The following is a 22,854-nucleotide window of genomic DNA, read 5'->3' on the forward strand; positions in this document are numbered from 1 at the left end:
GGTTCAAAACTATTCAACGACGTTTATAAATTATAAAACAAAAAGTTTAACACTGGAACGTGATGACTTATTGAACACTTTTAGGAAAAATTTAAATTACTATATGGTTCTTATGAACCACAAATCTAAACACTACTCATTACGAATTTAAAAGCCATATCAATTACGAATTTACTGTTTCCTAATTATGTATAATAGTTTCAAGTTATTAACTTTATTTCTACATGAACTAACAAGTTGACCTTTAAAAATCTTTACGAAAAGTAAAACCTAAATTTATACTTGCGTATCTCTTGTTCTTGCATTAAAACCTAAATTTTATAAGTTTGTACTGATTGCATTACTTTTTAATTTAGTGCAGTGAAAAAAGTGAAGTTTACATAAAAAACCTAGTCTATTTTTCATCTTTTTATAGTTTTTAATATCTTTTAAAAATTAAAAGTGGCGGATGCAATGGTTTTTATATTCATTCCAAAAAGGTTGGCAAAACCTGGTTTTTACTCATGTTATTAGTAATATCGTGTTCTTAATTAGGTGATGTGAACTGTAGACCTATTGATAAAACTAGTGCTTTTTAGCTAGTTATGAGCAACAAAAACAAAAAGTGTCATGCATGAAATAATTTTATTATTTATAATACAAAAAGCAATTAGAAAGCTATGACCGAAATTGGTGAATGTTGACAATCACATAATCGCTTTGGTAAATGTCCGAAATATATACTAGGTCTAGTAAAGTGCCACTGCCCGGTATACATTTGTCCGGTACTCCGAACGCTGATGTTTCTCCTCATCTATCCTCAGCAGATATTAAAATATCGAATAAATATAATAATATCATCGAATGAATTAATATCAAATCGGATATAACAAATATTTCGGACATTCACCAAAGCGACTATGTGATTGTTGACATTCACCGGTAAAAGTCGACGTTCTCTTGATTTCAGTCACATACACAATTTCAAAGTAATTTTCTTTTTAGGTTTACCATACTTCAAGTGCACTTACTTAAGATTGTAAGCAGCCTTGTAAACCGAAACCATTTAGATATACTCCTACCTTATCATTCACTTCTCTCCCCCCCCCCCGCCTACATTCCTTTGCCCCGTGACCTATCGGGCTATAAAATATCAGCATAATACAGCCCGCACCCTTCATGGACGTGGGAAACGCTTTCTATGAATTTCCATCTTTTCTGAGCACAACAACGTATTGTATACGCAAGCAAAGAGTATCATTTACTTTGACTGTATTCCTTTACCACCCAATCATTTTATTCCAGTATCACGTGATGCTGAAAAAAATAATATTCTCTTGCTTATTTTTATTGGCTTTATAAATGAGCTGAGGTGGTGTTAAAACGTGGATAACTAATTGGGGAAAACATTTGCATGGTAAGAACTTTTTTTTTTCTTTTTAATCTTTGAATTCAATAGCTATTGGAGTTAAAATAAAATGTGGACAGAGAGAAAAGCGGTTTTTGCAGTAAATTATGAAGTGAACATTTTTTAGACACTAAACGCTATTAAAATTCGAACTTGGATTGAGTAAGAAATTGTAAAAAGGCGGTAAGAGAAATGTGGTTTTACTGTGAGTTACGAAGTAAAATTTTTTAGATAGTATTCAGTATCGAAATTGAAACGTAGTTTTATTAAGAAGTAGTGAAAGAAGTGGTTTACTGTGAATTTTGTAGTAAAAATGTTCCATCGTTGAATTCAGTATTTATTAGAATTTAAACATAGTTTTACCTTAAAAAATTTTTTTAAATGAAAAGCTAATTTTATTTGTGAAATATGGGATAAGAATTAAAAAATTTGAATTGGAATTCCCTATGATTTAGAATTAAAACGTCGTTTTATTCTACGATTTTAAGAAAAAGCGAGGAAAAAAACGTTTTTTTTTGCAATTTATAGCATTATTATTATTAATTTTGGAATACATGAAGATGATTATTTTGAATAGAAAAAAAGAAAAAATATATAAGATATAAAAAGAAAAAAATTAGCAAGAAGCAATTAGCATAAGCAAGAAGCATCTTTCACCTTAAGGATCAGAGACTTAATCTAAATTATTAAGCAATATCGATGTACTAATGGCTTTATACGGTTATTAAACTAAGAACAGCCAAAATTTAATGCTTCAATTAGAGCCAGAAGCACTGAAATTTGTGTCTAAGAAATGTTTGTCAATGTAAGTTATTTGAATTGTAGTGAAAAAAGAAGTAAAATATTTAAATTTAGTTTGATTAAAAGTGATTAAACTTCGAAAATCATGACTGAAAATTGCCAATTTTAACAGAAAGAATATTTGAAAGGTACATTTGTAGAAAGAATATTTGAAAGGTACATATATTTAATTAAACGTTTGTTATCCATTGTATAGTGCTGACAAATTTTTAGATTTAGTCACAAAAATTTTACGTCGAATAAAAGTTAGTTTTCATTAAAACCTTGATTTTAGTGAGCAAAAATCAAGGAATTTTCATTTAGAGCTAAAAAGAAAATTCATGATAGAACATTCAGAAAGCAATGCCAAAATAAGTTCTAATTATATTATGAAATTTCAATTATTTTAATAAACTAAGATAAAAAATAACTCATGAATGCATTTTGATTTTGAGCTGATGTAACATTGGAGTTAGAGGCATATGAGCGCCAATCTAAGCTTGATTACAGTTTAAGAGAAACATTTTATAAAACAAAGAACAACTATTATTAACCAATTGGTTTAGAGCTGAAAATCTATGAAATTAAAAACAATGGCTGCAAAGTGTGATTAAATTCTGAAACATATTGATTTTAATTTAATTACCAACTACACTGTGATAAAGAGATGTTAAATCTTTGAAGTCAGAAGCAAGTTAATACTGGCCAATGTAAAGTGTGATTATATATTTTATATAAGTTATATGTTTTATTGAACATAAGGCTGAGAAGTTCACTTTTATTTGAAATTTGATTTCATTTCTGAACATTCAAATTAAAATTAAATTCTAAACCAATTTACGGTTTGATTCAAAACTGGCAGAATTTTGTTTTGAGAATAAACATAATCCTTTATTATTTTTTTTAATGACATAACACTGCTCAGACAAGGACTTTGATGTTGGAATTATGCATTCTAAATTAAAATATTTTCATCAGATACTATAATAAACTAACTGTAGTTGGTACAAGATTTTGAAAATGTGGTTAAAAGTCATTACGACGAAACTAATCATGATGACTGTTATCATTGCCACATTGTTTATTGCAACAAATTGCAATAGATTAGCAAAGTGCGAAGAAAAATTTTCACTATCTGAACGTGAGGATAGGGTGGATTCCGTGTTCACGGGTACTGTTCAACGTATCTACCGAATTAGTCCGTATATATTGCTGGATTACAATGCCGTAATTCTCGTCAAGAGAGTGATAAAAGGTGACAAAGCCATTCTGAATAATGCCGTAGTGATAAAAGGTTTTGGGAATAAGAGAATATGCCAAAGTAACGTAAAAGAAAAAGACACAAGGATATTTTTAGTGAACGCATTGGAAGATGGAGTATTTCGATTGAATTTTAGCCTTTTGAGAATGACTGTTGAAAATTTGGATATGATTGAAGCTGCTGTGAAAGGTAAGGAGATTTTAATTTGTTTATTCTATTTACAAAGTTTACGTTTTTGAGGAACTGTGTATCGTTTGCTACAATATTGCAAAACGTTGAATTAAAATTAAACTGATTTAACGATAAAAACTTTAATGCCGAAAAGAATATGAAAAAAACTTTAATTATAAAGTGAACATTTTTGATAAATAATGACTGAAACTATGAGTCACGAACTAGTATTAAAGTGAAAAAATGACTGTAATTGCATGGTGCGTAGCGTTTTTAAAAAGTGCTTATTTTCGATTTTTGTTTTTTAAAAGCCCTTAAAAGTGTTTTAAATAAGTGCTACCTTTTCCCTTTTCGAAAATGAGATTTTTTTCTTTACCATGTCGTTTTTCTCTGCGTATTATGCAAAAGCTTGGTTTTCACATTGTTCTATGCAACGTTTTCATTTCGGCGTGCCGCTGGTCCGTAACGTATGATACTGCAATCACGTTACATGTTTGATGAGATATTTGGGAGTGACTACTGAGCTGTGTTCCGTGAGACTCTTGCACTCTCATGAGCAACACTGATGTATTTTGCAATATATTCTCAACTTGAGGCTTCGTTTTCCACTCTCTGAAATTGAACCGAAAAATCTCCTTATCTTTTTATGGTGGTTAATGTAATCAAGAAATGAGATCTTTGTCAGAAACTAGTTATTTTATCATGATCATGTAAAGTTTTGGAAAATTATTTTGCATTTTGTTAACGTATATTGTGTTTAAAAAACATTTTTTTGAGTGCTTAAAAAGCACTTAAAAGGTGCTTATTTCTGTTGAGAGATTTGGCTACGCACCCTGAATTACGTTTGAAATGGAACAAAATGTACCGCTAAACATTTCAAACACTTCTCGAAAAAGGAGCGAACAAGGAAAGGGTTAAAATCAACAAAAACAATTCACGTGTCTAGTTGAAGCGAAATGCATTCGCTTATGACAACTACCTTTAAATTTAATCCTTATATAAGCTAGTTTTGATGATTTTAAACCCTTCTTAGCTGTTAAGAATAACGCCCGGTCATACATTGAAAACAGTTCTAATTTAAATACTAAATTTAAGACCCTTAATGTGCCTATTTTGGTCTTCATTTTTAACGGGATTTTTTAAAAAAATGTTTTAAGGGACCCATTTACAGAAGACCCTTCGTAACATTAATTATCATTGTTAAACTATATATTTACTGCATGTGTATAACGATTGCAACATAAATTTTCTTCACATATTGCTAAACTATTTTTTTATTGTTCAATGTTTTCTAATATTTGAAGTTCTATTATTTATGTTTTCCATTATTCCACTATTTCCATTGTCATTTGGTTTAAAAGAGTTTTGTGCAGAAACTATTAAAGAATTATTTTATTAAAAAAATGTTTGCTAATTAAATTTCAATTAATCTGAATAAAATAATCTAATGATATATATTTACACATTCTGAAGTGGCAAAGATAAATTTGAAACTAATGCGATTAGTTTATTCATAAATAAATAACCTTTTTATTTTATTAGACTTATGTTTACAAACAGGAGGTTCGTAAACATATAAACATAATTATTCAGAACTGTAATATAACTATATTCAGAGCTTTAAGTATCAGATGTCTGTTTATTTAAGGTTTTTAATTTACTTAGTGTTTAATTAAACATCTTTCTCATAAGGATCGTATAAATGGGTAATATTGACAATCGAAACTTTTAGTAAGTTTTATACTTAGTTATGCGTCAACTATTTGTGTATTTAATAATCTCGTTTGTAATTTTGTGACTTAGTGGCATTATAAACACTTCTTTTGTTTCTTGCAGACAAATTGAAAGATCCGTTTTCATAAAATTCATTATTTTTAAAAATGATTAAATAATAAATAAAATAATTTCTTTTAGAAATTAAGGAATAGGTTTCAATATAACAAAATCTTCGAAATAGTTAATGTTGATTTTGGAAATTTAAAGTTCGCGCTGCTATTCAAATAGCTAAAACTCCTGAATTTTAATAGAATGATCTTATATTATTATATAACGTGTATCTTAATCTAAATAAAGCTGGTATTAATTTAAAAATCATATTTACGTTTTTCACATGAAAAGATCAGAAAGAGGTAAAGAAATAATGAATTGTTAAAAATTTAATACTCGAAATACGTTACGGTTAAATATTTTTTTTTTTAAAAAAAGAAAAAAAAAACTCTTGTAGGTAGCAGAAAAAAGCCATCGGAAATGATCCATGACTGAATTTATTTCTAACTGTTTATTAATTATAAAACCCTACAAAATACAATTTTATGTGTTACACAAAATATCGCTTGAGACATTTTGAAAAGGAAAAAAAAAATTGCAACCTTCTAAAAGCAAAGGTTTATATGTAAAAAAAAAAAAATCAATATTTTTGTCTAAAATTAAAGCAGTTTTTCTTCAAGTTTACAACGGGAAAAGTATTTAAAAGAACTAAAATTTTAAATTGTTAAAGCGCTAGCAAAATGTTCTTTTTCCGCGTAATTTCACCGCTTGTATTGTAAACAAAAGTACAGGACACAAAAAAACGCAGGTACTTTTAAACAATCCCATAAAATCCTGAGTGATAGGAGTAAAACGTTTTATTCATAATAATTGTAACCTTAACATTTGTCAATTTAAGAAACATAAATGGAATTTATTTTTTACTAAATTACATCGGTTAGATGGCGTTCTCTTGTATGAATGCATTCTTGAAATCAACTGTTGAGATTCCTCATTGACCACTGCACTATCTCAGTGAACACTTCTTGGTAGTCTTGTTGGTTCCTTCTTTAGGTCTGATCCAGTTTTTTCAAAGTTATTTATCCAGCTTTTTTATCGCGAGTTCTGATTATCCATACGAACGTTACTTTTTAAAAGTAACGAGAGTACAAGTACTTTAAGCAAGAGTAACGAGTAAAAAAAAAATATTTTGAAAAGTAACGAGTATAAGAACAAAGTAAAAAGGTAACGATTTTAGAGTACATTTCGAGTAAAACGAAAATTCAAAGTAATCGTAAATTCTCTTAAAAAATGTAAGAAATTTTTTTTTATTATGCATTGAATTTTAATGTAAAGGTATTAAACTATAAAATGCAGGAAAATGTTACAAATTTTCTCTTGAAATAGTGACCGTAGAAAGAAACCAAACGATAAATCAAAATTCAATGTTCCTAATTATAATAATTTAAAATTCCTATAAAAAATATTTTAAATTATGTTCATTTTAAAAATATTCAATCTTTAGAAATTTTGTTTTTACTTTCAGAATTTTTAGTAACAAGTTAATTCATTGAACAAATTCGATAACATTATAATTTTTGCTTAAAGAGATAATTAAAGATTTTTTTATTCATATGCAGGTAAAATCCATTTAAATGAGGGTTTCACGTTCCCTCCCACCAGCCGCTCTCTCCCTTTCTGAAAATTGCAATCCTTAAAGATGTTTAGAAAAAGAAGTTAGCTGTTAAAGAATATAATACTCAGAAAAAAAAAGAACAAGTAAAAGCACTAAAATTAAAATGTAACGAAGTATAAATAAGAATGCGTCCTTTTTATTTTTACTTTCGTTACAAGTAACGAAAGTAAAAGTATTGCCATGTATTGTTCTGATGAGACATGGCATTTTAAAAACCTGCAAAAACGTCGGAACTCCCTCTGCGCAGCTTCCAAACTATCCTTGGTTTTATAAAGCATTTGTATGGCTAACGAACGCGTTTGCCCGGTCCACCCATGGTTACTCAAATGGCAAAGTATTTACTTGCTCAAGGTCACTATCCTGCAGTGCTGCCACCTGCTCATGGCTGTCCGTGCGCATTTCAAAAACTTCCGTTTTTTCATGTCACCCTGTATAGCATGTAGGAATGATCTTGCAAGGACCAATTTACTGTGATACACTCAATTTTTATTGTTATTTTTTCATTTCATTTAATTATTTTTAGCAAATATTAAGTGAAAAAAGGCAATAGAATTTAAATGTTTCTAAAAATAATCCTTTTGAAAAATAAATAAAGGCAAAACATTTTGTAAAATATACCTAATAGGTTTTAGAAACATGAGAATTCTTCACAATATATTACAGAAGTTGAATATTTCTAAAATATAAATAAGTCTTTTTACACCATGTGATATGAAATGTTAATCAATTTGTAGAAAACACATTGCGAATCAATAATGAATGTAACTACTTGAAAAATTTAAGTAACATAATTTTTGAATGCACTAGAATTGAAACTAAATTATCTTATAACTGAAAAATTTGTTTAATTGAAAAAAGCAAATAAATATTGATTGGATTTCTTTAACTTTTTTTTTTTTACCATTTTTAGTACAATTTCTTTAAAATGTTTGTAAAAAGTGTAATAACCTTTTCTTACTCACGTTTTTCCTGCTTTCTAGAAATATCTGTTAGAAAAATAAAATGGCATAGATAAATATTTTATATAGCTTGAAAAAAGATTCTTTAAACACAAGTTTGGAAAAAAAGTTATGTACACAAAATAAATTTCCTTTTTCTTCCACGTCTTTTTCAAGTGTAAATTACATTTTTTTTTACAAATTAGAAAAACATAGAAGCAAAAAAAATAGACTACAGTTTCCTTCTTTTGAACTGAAAAAAAACCATATTTGGAAATCGCTCCCTTGTCAAATAAAGGCGAAAACTATCTTTAGGTTTCTATTTGAGTTTTATTTTCTTATACGAAAAAGAGGAAACATTAAAATAATAAAATAAAAATTGAACTAGTGGAGAGAATTCTATGGTTACTTGGAAACAGAGAACACAAACTGTAAGTACCGACCAAAAAATAAATATCAAGACTTTAACAATGAATACGGGATTTAATACGATAACGTTCAAAGTGGTGTAAGTCATTTGATGGTTTTTAGTGTAAAATTACTTGAATTTTTTAAGTTTATTATGAAAAACTTTTCTTGGATATTTTGATAATGTATTTTATTTGAGTATAAGCTAAGGAAACTAATACGTATAATTCAAAATTACTTTCTTTTTACCGAATTAATAATAATTAATAAAGTAATAATTCAGTAAATAATAAATCTATTTACTGAATTAATAATAATTAACTATATTAAATACTGAATTCGTAAACGCAGTAGTTTACCACAGTTAATAATGACTGTTTGATCAACTTTATCCCTTTTGCTGCGTAGGGACCGAGGGTGCGCGGTATCGGTAATCGTTAAACTGCTCTACCGAAACGTGCTCGACTTTGCGAGCAGGTCGTCGGGCTACCAAAGCGGAGGAGCCATCCCCTCTGCAGAGGGGAGAAATGCCAATAGCCCATTGTGCTGCTCTAGTGCGACGTAAATAAAGTACCAAATTTTATTCTGTTTTAGAAATTTATGCTTCCTGCAGTGGACTGATCGTAAAGACACGGTTCCCAGTAGAATATCAAAGTCAAGCATCACTAGCTGTGGTCAGTAAGCGGGTGGGTGACCACTTTGATCAGACTGCGTAGAAACCGATGGTGTGTGGTATCTGTCCTATTTAAACTGTTCTACTGTAAAATCCTCGACTTTGAGAGCAGGACATCGGGCTACCAAAGCGAAAGAGTCATCCCCTCTGCAGAGGATCAAAATGATGATAGCGTGTCTTCGGATCATCCTCGGGGATGTTTCCCAGACCGTCGCCAATAGCCCATTATGGTGCTCTAGTGTGACGTAAATAAAATACCTACCTTCTTTAGCTAGAGTTGTCTTATGCTAATTCTGATGCAAATCGTCAATATGAAGAAAAGTTAAACTGTAAAATTTTCTGACTAAAATACCGGCAATTTGGGTGCATTATTCGTAAAATCTATATTCGTAAAATCTAAAGTTCATTTTTACCGTAAAATATTAAACCGCGATTTTGGTCAGGTGTCTTTTTTTTCTTCTAGGAAACAGCACACGGGATTAAAATTAACCTCTGGGGCAAGAGGAAGGGTTATTTTCTCAAAAATAAATGGGCTTACACTGTTGTTGGTGTAACAGATAAGACACCCTATTCAAAGTTGTGGAAAGCATGTCTTTATAGAAACTGTAAAAATTAGAAGGTCACAGGAAAAAGAAAAGTGAACTATTCAATAGGATCTAACAGCATATTTATCTGTAACAAGGATTGCTTATTTGTTTCAACTTTTAATCTAAAACCTTTTTTTTTTAAAGAAAAAAAAATTAGAGAAAATTTTTTTTAAATGTTAGCTTAAAATTTTGGCGCATAATTGAAAAATTTATTTTTAGAGCGACGCATAAACGAAGGATGATTATCATTATTTTCCTACCTAATGTACTGGGATCCATAAAAATCGTTGTATAAATGAAAAAGGTGCATAAAAGAGGTGGAGCATTAAGTGAGAGCTAACTGTATTTCAATTTATATTTGTTTTTTTATTAGTATTCAATATGACAAAAAAATTAAATTGCTTAATTTAATTTGTCGAACTTCAGTTACATATGTTTTTATTACATAATTTGCTTTTTGTCTGATTGAAACTGAAATATTTTGTCAGTTGACAGTACTGTAGTTAATTTGGCAATTACTTGCAATGGGTTTTGCTTTTGAAATATTACTCAGCATCAACTTATTAATATTACATGTTTTAATTTGTTTGCCATATCTTGAAGTTTCTTTTCATTAGGTTTTATTTGTTTTCAGTTTAAAATTTAAATTACTGGGGGGGGGGAGATGACGCACCATATAGGGAGCGTCCGGCATTCCATAAGATCAACAATGATTTGAGTTAGAGGTGAAAATATACTTGAGGGTGCCCTTTGGCGAAATTGGCGACTTATGTTTGGCGCCATTCCTGTTTGCGCGGAACATCGTGGTAACAGGAATGGCTGCCAAAATATAATATTTCAATAAAACATTGGAAAATTTCAACGAAACATCGGCCAAAACTTTATAAAATTGCAATGAACCCGATATGAGCAAAAATAATAAACCAATAAAATACATTTTGAATCGAAACAAAAATTAAGGGAGTAAGCACAGAAAGAAAAGGAAAAGAACTTCGTTAAGCTTGAATATCCTCAGAGTTAGGTGCACCGAATTCTCTTATAGCAGTTAGTTATTATCTAAATTTATCATGAATAGAATCTGTGTACCTCCATCGCCACATAAATTCGGCGAAATACGAATCGAAAATGGCGTCTGTGGTACCGGACTGGTGATGACATTTTTTTCTAAAGTGCCTTTTTATGACTGCCTACATACCTTCGACCTTATTGACCAGAAGAAAAAGTAACCTTTCCAGCCGGTATCCAACGTAGAACTAACGGACCTCTGAAATTACATATACCGTTGAACATTCAAAAATAACGCTAAAATCTAAACCAATCAGAATCACAATTGGGTTTCCATATCGCCCAGCTTGGTGATCAACCACGATCACAACTTGGCGAGGATCAAGGTCCACCCTCAAATATAGTCTACCCGAGTTAGGCTCTGTCACGTGTGCTTCGGGTGCGGAGATTAATCTCCGGCTAATGCCCTATAGTAATGTGTTAAATAATATTGCTTCCTCGCTTTATATAAGTTTATAATATTGTTTGTATTAAAATTGCTTTAATAAGTTTATAATGCTGATAATAACGACCTCAGACATTTTACAATCCTATCATATTCTCTCTATGTGATGCTGGTGCAGAAAAATTGCCAGCTAATCTCCAGAAAAACGACTTTAAATTTGTTCGGGAAGCGAACAAAAAAGTTATTGCATAGCAATTATCGGGGGGTGGCGAGCGGCAGCGAGCAGAGGGCAGAGCGATCTAGTTTATTTTATGTTTTGATAAGAAAATAATGCTGAAAGTATTGCACGTGTAACATTATTACAAATCCAAGTTTTTGATTCTTCTTGAACGTAAAAAGTTGATGTATAAAAAGCTCAGTAGAAGAAAGTATTGAGTTCTACCAATTGACTTCCAATTACAGCTACGTTTAAATTTTTAATTAGAAGGATTTGTTCATGGGATCTTATTTAATATCAAATATTTACATACAATTTTATAAAAAAAATATTTCACTTTTTGATAAGAAAATAATGCTGAAAGTATTGCACGTGTAACATTATTACAAATCCAAGTTTTTGATTCTTCTTGAACGTAAAAAGTTGATGTATAAAAAGCTCAGTAGAAGAAAGTATTGAGTTCTACCAATTGACTTCCAATTACAGCTACGTTTAAATTTTTAATTAGAAGGATTTGTTCATGGGATCTTATTTAATATCAAATATTTACATACAATTTTATAAAAAAAATATTTCACTTTTTGATAAGAAAATAATGCTGAAAGTATTGCACGTGTAACATTATTACAAATCCAAGTTTTTGATTCTTCTTGAACGTAAAAAGTTGATGTATAAAAAGCTCAGTAGAAGAAAGTATTGAGTTCTACCAATTGACTTCCAATTACAGCTACGTTTAAATTTTTAATTAGAAGGATTTGTTCATGGGATCTTATTTAATATCAAATATTTACATACAATTTTATAAAAAAAATATTTCACTTTTTGATAAGAAAATAATGCTGAAAGTATTGCACGTGTAACATTATTACAAATCCAAGTTTTTGATTCTTCTTGAACTTAAAAAGTTGATGTATAAAAAGCTCAGTAGAAGAAAGTATTGAGTTCTACCAATTGACTTCCAATTACAGCTACGTTTAAATTTTTAATTAGAAGGATTTGTTCATGGGATCTTATTTAATATCAAATATTTACATACAATTTTATAAAAAAAATATTTCACTTTTTGATAAGAAAATAATGCTGAAAGTATTGCACGTGTAACATTATTACAAATTCAAGTTTTTGATTCTTGAACGTAAGAAGTTGATGTATAAAAAGCTCAGTAGAAGAAAGTATTGAGTTCTACCAATTGACTTCCAATTACAGGTACGTTTAAATTTTTAATTAGAAGGGTTTGTTCATGGGATCTTATTTAATATCAAATATTTACATACAATTTTATAAAAAAAATATTTCACTTTTTGATAAGAAAATAATGCTGAAAGTATTGCACGTGCAACGTTATTACAAATCCAAGTTTTTGATTCTTCTTGAATGTAAAAAGTTGATATATAAAAAGCTCAGTAGAGGCAAGTATTGAGTTCTACCAATTGCCTTTCTAATTGCAACTACGTTTAATTTTTTAATTACAAGGATTTGTTCATGGGATCTTATTTAATACCAAATATTTACATACAATTTTATAAAAAAAAAATATTTCACTTTTTGGTAAGAAAATAATGCTGAAAGTATTGCACCTGTAACATTATTACGAATCTAATTTTTTTCATTTTTCTTTAACGTAAAAAAATGATATATAAAAGCTCAGTAGATTGTAATTGAATTCTACTAATTGACTTCCAATTACAGCAAACGTTTAAATTTTTATTGCAAAGATTTGAACAAAACTTGTTGATGAAATCTTATTTAATATCCAATATTTATATGCAATTTTGTAAAAAAAATTAAAAAAATTTAATGTTTTGATACGAAAATAATGTTGAAAGTATTGCACCTGTAACGTTATTACAAATCCAAGTTTTTTTATTGAACGTAAAAAGGTAATATTTAAAAAGCTCCACAAAAGAAAGAGTATTTGAATTCAAACCAATTCACTTCAAACCAAACCAAATTGTACTAACATTGTTGAGGAAATCTTATTTAATATCAAATATTTAAATGCAATTTTGTGAGAAAAAAAAATTTCACGTTTTGATTAGAAAATAATGCTGAAAGTATTGCACATGTAACGTTACAAATTCAAGTTTTTTTTTTCCTTCTTCTTGAACGTAAAAAGGTGATATCTAAAGTTTTCATTCTAAGAAAGCATGTATTCGACACGTTTTATTGAAATGAAATTTGGTGGTACTTCTTATTATTCATTGGAAAGGAAAACCTTTTCCTGTTCTCCCGATCCTGAAACTTTTAGCTATATAAAGCTTTTAGAGAGTGGACTTTCTTTTTGCTTTTAAAGTGCGAGTGAAATTTGTTCCCCTTTCGAAATATGACAGAACATGATATTCTTTCTTTGTTCTTAAATCTCTGCAAACTGAGTCGTATAAAAGAAACGTTGAATCTGCAACTTTTCTTCAGATTCAAGAAATTTTTATGTGGTCGAAGGTCTTGAAAAATATAGTAAAAAAATTTACTCATTTTTTGTGTATTTTTGAATCAAGTTTATTTTGTATTCAGATAAAATAAGAATTTTTTTTGTCATTGAATTTTTTTAGAATTTTTTTTCGAGAATAAACTTATTGATTTTTCGAGATAAGAGATAAATACGGAGGAATTATGAAAATAAATATTTCTCACGATATGATTTTGAGGCACTTTTTTATTTTTTTAACTGCTTATGGATTTATCACCCTACTCATTAACGTTCTCGAACTCCCAAAAATCACACAGAGCTTATTTTGCGAGCAAAGTTCGTTTTGCGCTCTAACAAATTAGTCATATTTGTTATGTATATGAAGCAAAATAAGAAATTACAGAAACAAGAAAGGTGAGACGGAATACTAATAATAAATTATAAATAATTACTGATTGTCTTCATACATTTTAATATTAATTTTAAAATAATGATTTAGTATGTTTCAGAATTATTTATGTTTAAATTAAAGAAGTTTCTAACTTCTAAGTATTGCAATGTTATGAAAATATACTTAAATTCCCATATACTTAATAAGGAAAGGTTTAAATTACTTTTAATCTACAAACAGTAAAATTTTCATTGAAAGATGTAGTAAAAACATGAAGTATTAACAGTAATCTGCGTGTAAATATTATATTATTTTAAAGTTTAAGATCTCACCCTGATATATAATCAAAGTTTAAATGTTTCTTGTTTTAATTTTAAATCCATTCTTAAATATTTCAACATTATTTTTCATTATTATAATTCATAATAATTTCATTAGTAAATATTTCATAAAATTTTATAATAATTTTTATAAAATTTTGTAATAATATATACTTTATATTCCTTCAATACAGATCCCTTATAATGTATAATATATATTCCGTAAATAAAAAATCCCTCATATTATATAATATACATTCCTTCATCATCATAAATGGCCAGACAGACCAATGTGGGCCAATGCCTTCCTCTGAAGATTTCTCCCTGACGACTTCTGATTTATATTTGATCTCCAATTTATTTCATTAATTGCAGGAAAATCAGACTCTATTGAATGAGCCCATCTTAACTGCGGCCTTCCTTGCTTTCTTGTTCCAGTGGGTCTAAAAAGCAATATCTTTTCGTATTATATTGTCATCACTCATTCGAATCACGTGGGCCATCCAATTCCTTCTATTTTTTTTCTATGTATTTAATAATATCGAGTTGTTTATAAATCTTGTACAGTTCAAAGTTAATTCTCCTTCTCCAGTTATTGTTTCCATATATGCATTCCTTAATAATGCTTTAAAAGTCATTAATAATAATTTCATTAAATGCCATATTGATCTTTACTTAATTACAAAATAACAATTACGAGAAATCTCATAGTAATTATTTCCTAAAGATACATAGCCATAAAATTGCATAACAATTATATCATTAAATTCCGTAATAATTATTTCCTAACATATTTCATTATAAATATTTCTTAATAATTTTGTTAGAAAATTTTATTGCAAACACTTCATAAAATTTTATCATAAATGGTCCTAAATAATGGATGAACTCAACAAGTTTAACAAGGATTAAAACTTTTCAAATTACGTTCGAAATAAAAGTAGTGATGAATATCTGCTGTAACCTTCATACGTATATCATACTATTATTATGTTCGAGTCCGCATCATGAGATAAATGGTGAATTTAATACAAAAAGTTGAATCTTTCATTGAATCTGAATCCATCTAAATTGGAAATCAATGATGAAGTCTATTGGAGTCGGAAGTAAAAGAAGATATTGAAGAAAGAGGGGGGGGGATCAAAGCTCCATTTCCGTTAAAAAGAAGTAGTAAAAACAGTAGTGTCTTGTTATATTTTTCCAAATATGATGTTGAACAATCAAAAAAAAAAAATGTGAAGGAACACTTTTTTGGGGATAAGACCAAATAGATTAATAGAAATTAAACAATTGAAATTAAATAATTGAAATTAAATAATCGAATTGATTTTAAAAATTGAAACTAAATAATGGAATTCAAAATTAAAAAGTGAAATGAAATATTTGAATTGAAATTAAAAAGTTATAATAAATAATTGAATTGAAATTAAATAATTAAATTGAATTTAAAAACCAAAATTTTTAAATTATTATTCAAATTATTAATTATTAAATTAAATAATTGAATTGAAATTATTAAATTGAAATTAAATAATTGAATTGAAAATATTAAATTGAAATTATTGAATTGAAATTATTAAATTGAAATTTTTGAATTGAAATTATTGAATTGAAATTATTGAATTGAAATTAAAGAATTGAATTAAAAATATTAAATTGAAATTATTGAATTGAAATTAAATAATTGAATTAATTGAAATTAAATAATCCTTCATCAAAATCTCACGCTTTTGAAGCCATACGAAAATTATTTCGACTTCCGAAAACTTCAATGTTGTCATTTTTTGAACGCCAAGAAACGCGATTAGAATAGTTTGTTTACAATGTGAAATGAGCTGGCTAGAGTTTGTTGACATATTCGAAGCTGATGTTCATGAACAGAAAAAGAAAAATTCGCCTTTAAATATATATGTATGTTTCATTCGTGTAGTAACGATAATCATATTTTAATTTTCAAATTTCTGAAAACTGTATTAACTCTGAAAACTGTATTATTATTATGTTCATTTTCTGGCCGCTTTCATTTTCTTAAGCTTAATTCGAATTTATCTTAAGATTCATTACGCGGATGTTTGATTATCAATCAATTTCGAATCATTTTAATTTGATTTAGTTTTTGTTGCATTCGATTTGATTTAACTTTATTCAGTAAAATCATTTCGTGAATTGATTTGATCATTTTTTTTTTAAAAACTTGATTTTGTCCTTTTTTGGTTGAAATTTCTTTAATTTGCATATTGTTTTAAACTATTTGATTAAATTTTAATTCAACATAGTTATTGTTTGTATCTTCAATTCAATTTGAGTTATTATTCTTTTCCACTTTAGTCATTGTTTGATCAATTTTTGATTGAATTGCGATATTAATTGAATCTATATCATTACGTTTTAACACGATTTAATCCTATTTTAATTAATTTGCTTAACTTTTAATTTGATTTAGTCATTGTTTCATTCTGTTGATTCCGATATAATCTTTTACATCGTAACATTCAAAAATATCGAATAAAACTAGTATTATTTTAAATAAAATAATTTTCCTTTCTGAGAAACTTTTTTCAATACTAATATTTTCTTTTTACAAATTATTTTCTTTCTCACAAAAATGAACACATAAATACACATAAATAATAAAAAGTCAATATCTAAGAAAATTGCCGCTTGTTAACTTAAAATGCAACCTTAATGCACAAAAGAATAATCTTTAAAAATAGTCCCACCCAATAGAAAGCCGAGAGGAAAATGAAACTCGAAGAAAATGTTAACCGTTTACATTTTTTGCTACTATTATTTTTTTTTCCTGATTCAGTTATGTTTTAGAAATAATGTCTCTACCTAAGTTGTTAAATCTTTCAGTTACACCGTCTTAAGAGTTTTTATAACGCGTCATAAAAACAATGTGTGCATGGTTTTTCTTATGCTAAGAAGCAAAACCGATTCTTTTTACGAACCACTTCTTTTTTAAGGAAAAGAAAGGAGGTTTCTTGTTTCGAAAAAGGCAGAGAAAAGGTTCCAAATAATGTGTGCGTTTTTTTTTTTTTTCATGAAATCTATTTTATATTCGGAAAGCTTTGCAAAACTGCAAGTCTATATTTTTCTAATTGATAACTTTAAAAAAAATTACTTAGTAGGGGTTCATTAAATGAGAATGTGAAATTTTCAAGAAATTATTATTTTTAAATTATTCAGTTCACTGTTAGAAATTTCTCGGAAAAAAAATGGCGAAATAACAATCTATTTAAATGTTATTTCACCGTATTTGAACAAAACAGTTAAATAACCATAAATAAGATGGTAATAATTCTATTAACAGAGAGAAAAATAGCTTATTAACTATTTTTACCTAAAACTGTTCAATAACCAGAATTTTATTGCATCAACTAAGCCCACCTAATGAAGCAACTTAATTCTTTGTAACTGAATGCATATTATAGCGGAGAGGGCTAATCTGACAATCTCATGACCAACTGAACGTGGGTTCGAGTCCTAGCAATGACACCTCCATTCCCTCTTAACACATGAAGGGTTTCTAGTGTCCTGCCTTCTCCAATTTATGTCCTGCACTCTCCAATGCCTATTATCTAACGAGAAGCCTAGCTCCTATGTCCAGTTAAATGTCTTTTTTTACGGGTTTGAAACCTTTGAAGCTGTAAATGGTAACGTATAGTTTCGTATTCATGGTTTTATAATCATAGTAGTTGTAAACTAGTTGTAATCGTAAAGGCGAAAAATATTCTTTACCGTAAACTTCACTGTTAATCGGATGGATAGAATGTTGCTGGTTATTTTACCATAATTTTAGAATGAAAATTCTTACAGTGGAGTATGCATAATCGAGAATATTATAAAGTTATTTCACGAAATTCGCAGATTTTGTAAATTTTGTTAAAAATAAATATCTTTATTTTACAAATAAAAACATACATGCATTTTATAATAGATTAAATTAGTAGTTTGTCAAATCAATCTGCTAGGAAAAGTGAAATTACTTGGCGAATAATCGACCACAATCAATATTTTTTTATTGATCATTAAAGAGGATTGAAATTTACTTTATTAAGACTATGACAAGTTTGTCAATTCAATTCGTCAAGAAGAACTTATATTTGTCCAGTACGCTTCATATTAACAAACCGCCATTTTGTTACTATCTGGAAATTGTACAATCTTTTGCATTTAAGTTTCCAATAATGGTCTAAAAGCATTTGATATACTTTTAAAACATGCCTTACCATCATTTCAAACAAAAATGTAGTTAAATAGTTTGCATATACAATAATTATTCGCCAAATTTTCGGAGCCCTGAAAATCACAATCCTCTTCCCCAACGAGCTACAGATTGGTGTAAGCTTTATCAATCATATATATATATATATATATATATATATATATATATATATATATATATATATATATATATATATATATATATATATATATATATATATATATATATATATATATATATATATATATATATATATATATATATATATAAAAGCTCAAAATGCAGAGAGAACATGGAAAAATTACAGAACAGTGAAAAAAGTGAAAAAGAAAAAAAAAAAATTCCGAAAAAAGGAAGAAAAAAAAATTAAATTTATAAACTTTTCATCAGCTCACTCGATTTTATCCGCAAAAAGGAGTACTTACTAATATTGTATCAATATAACCAAAACAAAATATATCAATGCAATAGTATGAGGAGCACTCGAAAAAGTTTTACAAAAAATTTAAAACAAATAAAATAAAACACATTCACTAAAAATGTCACGTAAAAACAGAAAATAAAATATAAAGAAAGAAACAGAAGAAAATATAAAACGAAATCTATAAAGCAAATAGCGAACTCAAATGAACTTACCGATATACGTATAAAATTTCTATTTTATTTACTAATTTGTTTATTTTTTGTCAGTATAAGCCCAGTGGTTAGAGCATCGATGACTTCGGGGCGGAAGGGCCATGGTTCGATCATTAAAGCCGCTAAAATCTACCCGGTACATGTGATATATGTGTTTGTAAAATATATGGAATTGAAAGTCCTGTGATCTGTCGTTGAGCAATACTATGGATATAGGGATAAGGGGAAAATGCCACTTCAGATCTTGGTCTAAATTGTTGTTGTAGCTTCACAAATGACTGGTCCTGCTATCTGTTCGGAGGGTTCTAAGCTAATTCGCTTGTTTACCCTAGTGGTGCTTTCTTGTCAAACAAAATGCGCCCCTTCTTCACTTATAATACAAGACCAATGGCTGGTGAGTTTGGCATGCCCATGAGTCATTGGAAACAACGCAAAAAAATATTTTTATTAAGTTAACATTGTATTCCTATCAATTGCCTAATGTGACAAATGCATAAATAAAATAAAAATAAATTTCATTTGTAATATTATTTACTGAGGAACAGATCTTAAAAACATTTTAAGATATTTAATGCGAAAACTATTAGCCATTTCTATAAGAGAATTTCCAGATGAATCATAGTCAAGTCAAATGATTGTGTTTACTTAAATTCCTCAAAGATCAGAGAAACAAACTAAATCTAAATATTTATAAAAGATTTGTGTATCAATTTGAAATTAAAATTTCATCGCGATGCATGATTATTTTCACTAATAAATCAAGACTTCATTTCAGTTACTTAAATATTTAGGTTAGATCTGAAGTGTAGATAGCATTTTGAAATTAAGTCTAGGCTTTAAGATGTATCATTTATAGAAAATCTACATAATTTCACATACATAAGCACATAGGTATTATATGAAAGTTGCTGAAATTTTCATGTTAATTTGAAATTATTATTTGAGAGTAGATTCATTTTGAATTATTACTACAAGCGGTGAATTTAAAAACTTTCTGATTTTAATATGTCGTATATCCAAAATTAAGTTTTAATTGTATTATTGAAAGAGAAAAATCTCAAGTGTATGCATTGTATAAATTTAAGTTTGCCATTTTATACTTATAAGATATTTTAAAGAGTATAATATTAAGTTATTTTACAAATATGTAGTGAAATTTCATTGAGTTTTACAATTTTAAAGCAGTTTATAAACATTGTGATCTATATTATAATGCAATATTTGCTTCAACATAATTTTTATGTAGAGATTGTGTATGTTAAGGGACAATCCTGGACAATTTTACTAGCTGATTAATTGAAAGTTTAAATATTATAATTATATAATATTTGTCAATATAATTATGAAATTAAGAATTTTTGTTGTATCTTATAAATAAAAAAATTTCAATAACATCTATACTAATTTAAGAAATGATATCTATTTTTTTAATCGTTAAAATTCATATTAAAAACAATTTATAAAATTGAATTATTACGTAAAAACATAATTTTAGTATTTGCGGTATAATTTTACAAAAAATAATTGAATTAGGAAATATCTTGTGTATTTTAACTGATAATTCTGGACTATTTTACTAGCTGATTAATTGGAAGCTTAAATATTATAATTATTTAATATCTGTCAATATAATTATAAAATTTAGATCTTTTTATTGCATAATATAAATAAAAAAAATCGAATAATATCTATACTAATTTAAGAAATAGTATCTATACTAATTTAAGAAATAATATCTATTTTTTAATCATTAAAATTCATATTAAAGACTATTTATAAAATTGATTTATTACATAAAAACATATAATTGTAATATTTCAGGTATAATTATACGAAATATAATATTTAAATTCGAAAATATCTTGTGTATTTTGAAAAACAATCCTGGAAAATTTTACTAGCTGATTCATTGAAAGTTTAAATATTATAATTATATAATATCTGTCCATATAATTATGAAATTTAGATTTTTTTATTGTATAATATAAATAATATCTATACTAATTTAAGAAATAGTATCTATTATTATTTAATCATATTAAAGACTGAAATTCATATTAAAGACCATTTAGAAAATTGAACTCTATTATGAAAATTTTAATATTTGAGCTGTAATTAGTTATATAAAATTAATTTCAATATTGAGATGTTTTAGATTTATCGAACGTGTGCAGCTAGTTATGAGTGGGCGTAATAAATAAATATAGATATTTAAAGTTTGCATTACTTTTTAAATTAAATCTAGGTGCTCATATCCATAAAAATAAATATTTCTCTGATATAAATGCATCTTATTTAATGGTGCTGATTTATTGACAAAAGTAGAAAATCTTCAAAGAATTTAGAATATTTTTACTGCTTTGCTCTGATGCTCACTGAGCTCAATGAAATCGAGAACTAACTTTAATATTGAAAGAGAAAAATCCCAAGAGCATGCATTCTATAAATTTTTAGTTTGCAATTTTATATTAATAAGATATTTTAAAGAGTAGAATATTAAATTATATTTTACAAGTATGTAGTGAAGTTTTATTGAGTTTTAAAATTTTAAAGCAGTTTATAAATGTAGCGATATATTTCTAATAATATATTTGTTCAAACAAAATTTCGATTTAGAGACTCTGTATTTTTAAAAAACTATCCTGTAAGCCAGTGTTTCCTAAAATGCGGAATGTGATACGCGTACTCCCAGGGGGTACGGGGACAGTTTAGCGGGGGTACGCGTTCTTATGCGAAATAACTTGCAACAAACAAAAATTTCAAAAAGTTTTATTTCAAAACAAAATGAAAATTTACGATTACGTATTTTTCTATTGGCTATTTTTTGAAGAGTTAGCACTTAATAATTAGTGGTGTCAACAGCCAGTTATGATTTTTAACTTTTGTGCAATTTTTTATAGTAAAAAATACATTCATTTTTTTATTAGTGGTACACAGCATTACGAAAAATTTAGGAAGGGTACACAAAAGTCATAAGTTTGGGAAACACTGCTGTTAGCAGATGAATTGTTCTTATTTGTTTAGAAGTTGCAAAGTTAATGTATGTAATTGAAACGTGGAAACAGAATTTAAACTTTATAAAATTTCTAACCAAATATTACTTTTAAACATTATAAAAAGTGTTTTGAAACTATCGCTGGAAATCGTTAGGTTATTTCTTGTGTTTAGAAATTTTGAAAAAGAGGAAGAAACAAATTGGAGCATTATATCTTTTTGGAAAACTTTTTACTAGCGAATTTTGCATTAAAAGAGTTTTTTGCGAATGATTTATATCATTAAAATTTTTGTGTTTATTTCTATGATTACATTTTTTTTTCAAATGCAATATATAACTGAATCATTTTTGTGCCTGATTTCTGGGACTGAACATTCTTTTAGAATTACATATTTTATTTTATTTTATTTTTAATAACCGTCGTTGAACAGCCCACCAAATTTTATGGGTTAACAACTACTAGTGTTCAACTCCGTAGCCTTGTTATTTTGAACCCTATCCAGAAGACAAGGGAACTCCTGGATCGAGTATTGGGAGAAATTAGCCTTCGTGGAGGACTTTTT

The 22,854-nt window shown here is 27.6% G+C and overlaps 1 protein-coding gene across 1 annotated transcript in view; it reads left to right on the top strand.

The window, feature by feature from the left end:
• The first annotated feature begins 2,920 nt into the window (after positions 1 to 2,920).
• LOC122271476 (agrin) overlaps positions 2,921 to 22,854 on the top strand; it is a 405,090-nt gene continuing 385,156 nt past the window's right edge. The window contains exon 1 of the mRNA XM_087168482.1: positions 2,921 to 3,617. Within this exon, the coding sequence (XP_087024608.1) occupies positions 3,188 to 3,617 (430 nt within the window). The 5' untranslated portion in view covers positions 2,921 to 3,187. The remainder of the gene's footprint in view (positions 3,618 to 22,854) is intronic.

This window comes from Parasteatoda tepidariorum, chromosome 7, assembly GCF_982258835.1.
Source record: "Parasteatoda tepidariorum strain Cologne lab strain chromosome 7, Ptep-v5.0, whole genome shotgun sequence".
NCBI classification, from domain to species: domain Eukaryota; kingdom Metazoa; phylum Arthropoda; class Arachnida; order Araneae; family Theridiidae; genus Parasteatoda; species Parasteatoda tepidariorum.